The sequence below is a fragment of the Mesoplodon mirus genome (genome assembly GCF_964341445.2).
Source record: "Mesoplodon mirus genome assembly, chromosome: 11".
Lineage (NCBI taxonomy): Eukaryota > Metazoa > Chordata > Mammalia > Artiodactyla > Ziphiidae > Mesoplodon > Mesoplodon mirus.
Window position 1 is genome coordinate 39,021,038 of NC_138987.1, and position 8,244 is coordinate 39,029,281.

Genomic DNA, 8,244 nt, shown 5'->3' on the forward strand with positions numbered 1-8,244 from the left:
TACCGTATGCTAACACATATATGTGGACTCTTAAAAAAAAATGGTCATGAAGAACCTAGGGGTAAGATGGGGATAAAGACACAGACGTACTAGAGAATGGACTTGAGGATACGGGGAGGGGGAAGGGTAAGCTGGGACGAAGTGAGAGAGTGGCATGGACACATACACTACCAAACGTAAAATAGCTAGCTAGTGGGAAGCAGCCGCGTAGCACAGAGAGATCAGCTCATCAGCTTGGTGCTTTGTGACCACCTAGAGGGGTGGGATAGGGAGGGAGACGCAAGAGGGAAGAGATATGGGGATATATGTATAACTGATTCACTTTGTTATAAAGCAGAAACTAACACACCATTGTAAAGCAATCATACTCCAATAAAGATGTTAAAAACAACAAAAAAAATAAGGGGGTCGTTGGTGCTGAAAAATCTGGGAATCCTCAGGGCGACTGTACCTATAGATACTGAACCCCTTTCTCCAGCATTTAGACTGTCCAGGGAAGGCACAGAGAAGACTACCATCCAAAGCAAACAGAGATCAGGTCTTTAACCTGGGTCAAGATTTATTCTCATCGCTAGAGCTACACTCCATTTGCAAAGGGAATACTTCTGTGTGTGCACTGAACAGCTGGGTCCCTAGCAGGATGCCTGATTGACAAGGAAGTTAATTTCATCTTAAGGACCAGTGCTTGTTGCAGATAGCAGCCATTTTCTTCAGGGAAACCCAGGGAAAAATAGCCCAGCTTGTCAGCTCTACTTCTGGGCCTCTTAGTGCTGCTCAGATCCTCCTCCAATAGCAAGAGCTGGCTAATTTTGGATAATCTGTGCCATTACACCAAAATATCCAATCCTGGGGGCTGCAGAAACACAGCTAAGTTAACAAAGCCATCCAGCATCACACCCAGAACAGCAGTTTCTGAGCAGATGGCCTCACCATTCCTGTTTACCAACATGCAAGGCTCTGAGAAAAGAGAATCTAATTTACTGGAAACACCACACTTCAGGAGACAGGAAAGAACAGGTGGTGTGTTCAACTTGTTCAGACAAAAAGCAAGACTGCAGAAGTACAGCTGCTCATTGGTTCACCAATGGAAATCTATCATGAAATGACCATCATATATTGAGTTTATTTGTGCTCTAAAATATTTAAATATCAACATGCACTTTTCCATTGAGTGATTTCATGGGTCGTGCCCAACATAGAACTTGGACAGGAAATCCTTCGGCCTTGGTGCTTCTGTTTCATGGAAAAACCGCATAATGTGTGTCCGCTGCTTCCACACTTTAATTGTTTCTTCCAGTTCCATCTTTCCCTGCACAAGTGAGGGGAGAGGTCTTCAGTCAGAGTGGTTGAGTGGAAGGATTACAACAATGAAGGCCAGGACTCGATTCTCTGCTCTGGCACTGACTTGCTGAGTGACCTTGGGCAAGTAACATACTGTGTCTAGACCATACTTTCTGCATCTGGAAAATGAGGTGGTTGGACTAAGTAATTCTGAGACCTTTCAAATACTCCTTAACTCTCTGGCTGACTGGTTCCAAGAAGAGACTTCAGGTTACCAGGCCTCTGCCCCGACTGCCTAACTTGACTGGCTTAATCTACATTCCTGCTTAACATTCTTTCCATGTTATTTACTGGCCCATATGCTGAAGTTGCCACTGATGCTAATGAGACAGACCAGAGAGACAGAATCAGGCGCAGGATCTGACTCCATGGCCTGCTCTTCCGGCTGAAAACTGGCAACCAGGTGAAGCAGTAACTTCCAGGGATGAGGTTCAAGAAGAGTTCAAACTTTCCTCTGTCTGTTTTTAGTTTTAAAATGTAAGCCCCAGTGGATTTTCCCCTGAATAATCTTATAATCTATTTAACCAGGTAAGAACCTCCAAGTTGAACTATTCCTTTGAAACACTATGTAACAGTTGCTGACCTAGTCGTTGCTTTTAAACTTGGAGATAAAATGTTCATCTGAGAAGACTGAGAAGCTCTGGACAAGCTGGCTGCTCTTTAAAGTCAGTCAGGGAGAGTTAGTTACCTTAATCACCAGAAGATCAACCACCCTGGGGTCTATGACGTGGGCATTCTTCATAAACATTTCTCGGACTTTATCCCGTCCCTGTTTCACAGAGATGTCTAGCTGGAATAAATGCACTAAAGAGAAAACATGATTCAGGGTAGAGATGGTTAAAACGTGTTTTTAAAAGAACTGAGTCAACGGCTAGTCATTGAACACATAGGTTGCCCATTCATTCCATTCACCAAATACTAGCCTGACCTTAAGCTAGGTGCTTGAGGATGTGAGGAAGCGTGAGATATGGCACTTGCTCTCAAAGAGCGTAAATCTGTTTGGGGCGACAAGCCCCCTGCATTTGAAGAGGCAGCATAGCACAGTTCAAGAGCATGAACAACCTGGGTTCAAATCCCAGCTCTGTCACTTATCAGCTATATGATTCTGTGTATGTTCACTTCTCTGTGCCTGAGTGTATTTATTTGTGAGTGAAGTAAGGACGACAACAGCACATGTAACTACAGAGCTGTTGTGAGGATTCTATGAGCGAACAGTGCCTGGCATGGAATAAGCTCTCAATAAATGTTAGCATTATTATTACATGGAACTGACAAAAGATGGCATGGTTGAAATTAATGTACAGTGATATGGTGTAGGTCTGTGCACCGTATGCAAACTGAAGAGTCGAGGGAGACCGCTGCGTGTGCAGGTAGGGAAAGGCATCAATCCAGCAAACGATCACTACCACAGTAGGTTACCTGGAGGAAAGAGAGGAGTTTAAGATGTAGCTCCTGCTCTTAAATCCATGAGTGCCCATATTAAAATCATAATATTCAGCAATCCCTGATTAAGTGCTAAAATAGTGGCACAGACTCAGTGACCTGGGAGTTTGACAAGACATACAGATGTCCCTTGAAAATTAGGTGTTTTTATTCTCATCCTCTGGCAGTTGGCCTTCAGTGATTTGCTGATGGCAAGGACATGAACAGGGCCTTGTGTGGTAGGTGGAATAAGGACAGAAGAGAGGAGCACGCGAGGCTCAGGGGACAGCATAACCAAGGCTCACAGGCTAGAATGAGCACTGTGGTTGAGGAGGGCAGTGGGCTCACTTGGTGAGGATACCCTGTGGTGTGGCCACTCCTGTGACAGGTCCACTCTCGTCTATGGAACTATCACAACCAGCTCTGAAAACCACGAGGGCTATCTAGTGACTGAATTAACCAACAACAAAGTTTGAATCTTTAATTATACTCATAACTTAGTGATGGCAATAGAAAAATAAAGCTTCTGCTGAGGGAGAGATCATGCCAGGCTGATTCAACCAAAGAATAAGCAATAGCAGAAACCTAGTAGGAGAAGCTGCATCCCAGCTTTGTAGCTAAGTGTTAACAGAGAAGACAGGATCACATGAGAGAGAACTCAGTGTCCAGTGGTGTGCTGGAGCAGGCTGCCGTGGTGAACCAACTGTACACATCTCTTCCCAGATCGGCCGTCACTGACTTCACCTTGATAGCTTAAAATCAACCGTGGTGGGAACATTTACATCATTGAAAATGGTAAACACTATAAATCTAGATTTCCTGACAGAGAGTTAGCTGTTAAACACCACAGTATCACATGTGGAATTTTAGAAAAGAGCAAACAAAGGGACCGTAAGAAGACAGAGACACAAATGAATGCAAACTAATATGGATCCTGGAATTTAGAATCTTACCACTAGAGGACTGTGGGGACTTGCCTTAAGTCAGACTACTGGTCCCTGGCAAACATGGGCCTAGAATCCAGGTTGCTTATTGGTTTTTAATTTACAATTTTGTGCTCTTTTAAGGAAAGGAGTATGAGGAATCTTTCCCTGCTATCAGTGCTTACCTTTCCTGCGTTTCCATATTAGAATCCTGCCCAACCTCGGGAGAAAAAAGCAAGGTGCCTCTGTGCATACTGGGGGAGCTGGTGTCCACCTCCTCCCATTCCACAAGATCTCCTGAACCACACACCAGCGCACTGGGTGTATGAATCTTCTCCTCAGGAAAATATTCACAGGCACGAATGCAAAGTTTTGCCTACAATGTCAGTTCACGAATCCCTGAATGCCCATCCTCCCAGGTTAAGAATCCTTGTCTCTAAAGAGGCAAATTCATAGCTTTCTCCTAGTCATCCTTCTCCCACCTCAACTCCCTGGACACACCCCCTCCACCAGTGAGAAACAGCCTAAGCTATAGCCCACTGGACTGTTCTTTGGTCTAAATCAGTGGTTGTCAAACCAGTGACGATTTTTGCCCACCAGGACACTGGCAACATCTGGAGGCATTTTTGATGATCACAACCAGGGGGGAGAATGCTAATGGCATCACTGGGTGGAGGCCAGGGATGTTGCTAAACATCCCACAATGCACAGGACAGTCTCCACAGCAAAGAATTATCCAGCACAAATGTCACTGTTGAGAAGCCCTGGTGTAAATCATTTCCAACTGTTCTTTCTCAACTCACAGATTCCTGGCTTAATCTTTGAATCCTGAATATTTTAATTTCGATTTGAAAAAATCTGAGAGGCACAAAAAGAAGATATGGAAGTGCCCCTTTTGGATGAAGGTGACTTCCATAGTCTGTGTGTTTTCCTCAAGTTATTGTTAAGGCTTTTCTGAGTCAGGGAGGCTCTGACAGGTTAGGAAGGATGACACTGATATGGTCCTCAGCCGTCTGCTCCAATTCATTTTGGTAGCATTCATACCAAGTGCCGGGAGATCCTTAGATGGGAAGGCAGCATGGTGTGATGAAAAAAGAACATGGGATCTGGGGTCAAACAAGCTGGGTAAGGTCTCCACACCATCATGAACTAGGACCTTGCCTGGGGTACAGCCTCCTCAGTCTATTTGTTCACCTACAAGATAGGGAAGACAATAACCTCTTACCTAACTCCTTTACAGGAATGTGGCGAAAATCAAGTGACAACATCTTATAAACAGTAAAGCATCGATACAGATGTTAACTATTAAAAATTTCAGCACTTACTTCCCATACCTCTGTTATATTTGGGGTTTTAATGATCTGGTTATATACGCCTATCTTCCTGACTAGACCATAAGACCCTGGAAGGCAGGGTTGTGTTTTAGTCACTTTCATATCTCTCTAGGCATCCAGTACTGACCCTGTAGTACAAGAGGTACCCAATGAAATGGAAATTAAACAAATGAGTAGTTTCTATAGAAAGTCTCCTGTTGTGTTGTAACCAGCAAGCAGCATGTAGTATTTCTTCAAAGGAGGGAATCCAAGGCAGTTTCGTTCTGTGCTCCCATGCAGAGGCAACCACCCAGGCAAATGGCACTCTGTTCCACAAGCACGGCATAACTGGGTCCCGTGAGATTCAGGGAAAACTACAGCAGAAGCTGAGCCAACTGTAACAGTTGGACAATCAGGGTCTGAAGTCTGGCTCTTCCACTTACTAATGGTGTGATGTGAGACAAGTTTATGTGCCTCAGTTTTCTCATCTGTAAGACAGGGAAATAATTAGAACCCACCCTAAAATGAGGCAATGTAAAGCATTTAGCATAGTGCTGGGCCACATGTATGCATTTCAATGAACGTTAGTTATTATCAATACTTTTACTTATTCCCAGTCCTTAGCTTGGATCCTCAGCTGGAATCCCCAGTGATGGATGTCATGACACCAGTGTACACACAGGCCTGAGCAAACGACAAGCTACAGATCACTGATCCTCCCCATTGACCCCCCGCCAACCTCCCCCTGCTCTACAGGCTCCTATAACCCCCTGCCTTCTCCTCTTCTCAGGACCCTTCTGACTGTGGGCTTATCTTCTCAAACAGTATTTGAGGGAAAGTCTCGGAGGGTGTTGATTTTGAATGAGCTAGATACCTGGGTTCTATCCTCAACTCAGTCACTGATTTTTTTACCCTTTGCCAACTATTCTTTCTGCCATCTGGGTCTTGTTCCCCACCCCCTGCTCCTCCCTGCAACAAGAAAGTATTCTTGGGCACTCATAGATGTATTCTGCTAGGCAAACCTGCTTTTAAACATCTGCATTTGAATACACCCTACACACACACACACACACACACACACACACACACACACACACACACACACACGCTACTGTCACTCCCCTAAGCCTATTATCCATCTGTCCCCTGAAGGCATGTGAATTTGTAGTCCCTGAACCCGCCTACAATCACTCTGGTTTCTCCCTCCCTTGTATCCTGTGGGTCTAAGTTATGGTCATGGGCAACCTCTCAAAAAGTCAGCTTGAGGACAAGTGACACTGGAGCTGACACAGCTCCCATACGTTAAACAGCTGGGTTCTGCACGGAGAGTGAGCCCTACACGTGACAGTAACAATAATAACAAGACAGCAGTAGCAGCCAGCACTTAATGAGTGTCTAAGTATCAGACACTATCCTAAGCACTTTAGATGCATTCACCTATTCAACAGAGCAACTCTCTGAAGAAGATACTATATATTATCATTTTACAGATGAGGAAACTGAGGCATAGTGAGATGAAACAACTTGCTCACGGTCACACAGCTACTAAGGGGAAAGTGGAGGCAAGTCCATGTAACCACCCCATTTTACTGCTTCTCACACTCAGACAAGGAAGTGGCACCCTAAGGGGTGCTATGGTGCTCCAGCTCACTTAAAAAACACGATAAAACAACTAAATCAAATCAACAAAATTACCAAATATCGACAGCCCCTGACATCTGTACTGTCCTTGACAGTTCAGATGGGATTTTCCCCAAGTTTTCTTTCATCGGGTACACTGGGCAGCGCTGAGGGGGATGCCAAGATTAAAGAACAGTCTCTGAACCCGGGGAGCTTATATGTTAATCCTTCGGGTGAACAGATTGGTTCTCTGACATCTAAGCGAAGTCAGGGGTTCTGGGGGGGCAGGGGAAGGAGTTCCTAAGGAATACTAGGGGCCTGTGGAACTAGGTAAAAAGACTTCGGAGGGCTTCCCTGGTGGCGCAGTGGTTGAGAGTCCGCCTGCCGATGCAGGGGACACGGGTTCGTGCCCCGGTCCGGGGGGATCCCATATGCCGCGAAGCGGCTGGGCCCGTGAGCCATGGGCGCTGAGCCTGCGCGTCCGGAGCCTGTGCTCCGCAACGGGAGGGGCCACAGCAGTGAGGGGCCCGCGTACCAAAGGAAAAAAAAAAAAAGACTTCGGAGACTGGGGAGGGAGGCACCTCACCCGGAGGGGCTGGAAAAGACACCACTGTCTTACTGGATGACCCTGGGAAAGTCACTTCCCTGCTCCGGTTCTGCTTCTTTCTCTGTGGGGGATGTGGGAACTAGATGATCGCTCAAATCCCACCGCCCCTTTGTTTATATAACCTAATGGATGTCTGTAAACACATTCAGAAGAGTTGACTCTGGGTTCCAGACCCACCAGGGGCTGGCTCTGGGCCTTGCGCGGATCACTTCGCCTCTAGGTGCCTCAGCTGCCTCACCTATAAAGTGAGCGTGTCACTGACAGTCCTTGCTCTCCCTCCCAGAGGTTCGGGAAGAATTCCGGGGGACAAAAGGGCAAGGGCGCCCTAGCAGCGCGGTTCCGACGCAGAGCACGAATGGTCTGACCCTGGCGCCGCCGCCGCCAGGTCAGGCCCACCAAGGCTCGTGTGACCCTCCTTCCCTGAAGCGCTCGGAATCACCTCTGCCCAAGCTGGTGACCTCGGCTCGGCCCGGCAGAAATGGGAGGCCGGGACGGCGGCGACCTTGGGTGGCTGCCTCCGGGGTCCCGCGTGCGCCGAAGCCTCTCACCAGTGTTCGGCACCTCCCGATACCAGGCGCGGTAGAGCTCGCGCACCCTCCGCTTGGCCTCGTTCATGTCCCGACTGAAAATGGGCTTCACCGAGATGCTGGCCGCAGCAGCAGCCCGGCTGAGGCCGCTCGCCGCCATCTTGCGAAAGAAACCACCTCCCAACTTCACCCCGTTTCAACCCTAAGTCCGGCCGAGGGACGAATCTTTTTTCTCATTGGCTAAAACTTAAAGTCCCGCCCCTAAACTACTGGTGGGCGGGATAACGGCTATGGGGCTCTCTGATTGGCTGAGAAGCCTCTCTCTCTCTCTCTCTCTCTCTCTCTCTCTCTCTCTCTCTCTCTCTCTCTCTCTCTCTCTCTCTCTCTCTCTCTCTCCTCTCTCCTCTCTCCTCTCTCCCTCTCCCCCCTCCCTCTCCCTCTCCCCCCTCCCATTCCCACTCCCTCCCTCCCCCTCTCCCCCTCTCTCCCTC

The 8,244-nt window shown here is 47.4% G+C and overlaps 1 protein-coding gene across 1 annotated transcript; it reads right to left on the minus strand.

Annotated features, from left to right (window-relative positions):
- Positions 1-1,103: 1,103 nt before the first annotated feature.
- NDUFA6 (NADH:ubiquinone oxidoreductase subunit A6) lies at positions 1,104-7,933 on the minus strand. Its single transcript, XM_082636402.1, has 3 exons — positions 7,775-7,933; positions 2,030-2,145; positions 1,104-1,309 (listed from the first exon to the last, which is right to left on the minus strand). Exons 1-3 carry the CDS (start codon positions 7,911-7,913, stop codon positions 1,178-1,180), a joined length of 387 nt encoding a protein of 128 aa, XP_082492528.1. The 5' UTR covers positions 7,914-7,933; the 3' UTR covers positions 1,104-1,177.
- Positions 7,934-8,244: the final 311 nt, after the last annotated feature.

Coding starts and splice junctions, on each gene's coding strand:
- NDUFA6 (XM_082636402.1), bottom strand. CDS start 7,913: ATGGCGGCGAGCGGCCTCAGCCGGGCTGCTGCTGCGGCCAGCATCTCG. Junction 2,146..7,774: donor TCGGGAGGTGCCGAACACTG/GTGAGAGGCTTC, acceptor TTTTCTCTTTAG/TGCATTTATTCCAGCTAGAC. Junction 1,310..2,029: donor TTGATCTTCTGGTGATTAAG/GTAACTAACTCT, acceptor TCACTTGTGCAG/GGAAAGATGGAACTGGAAGA.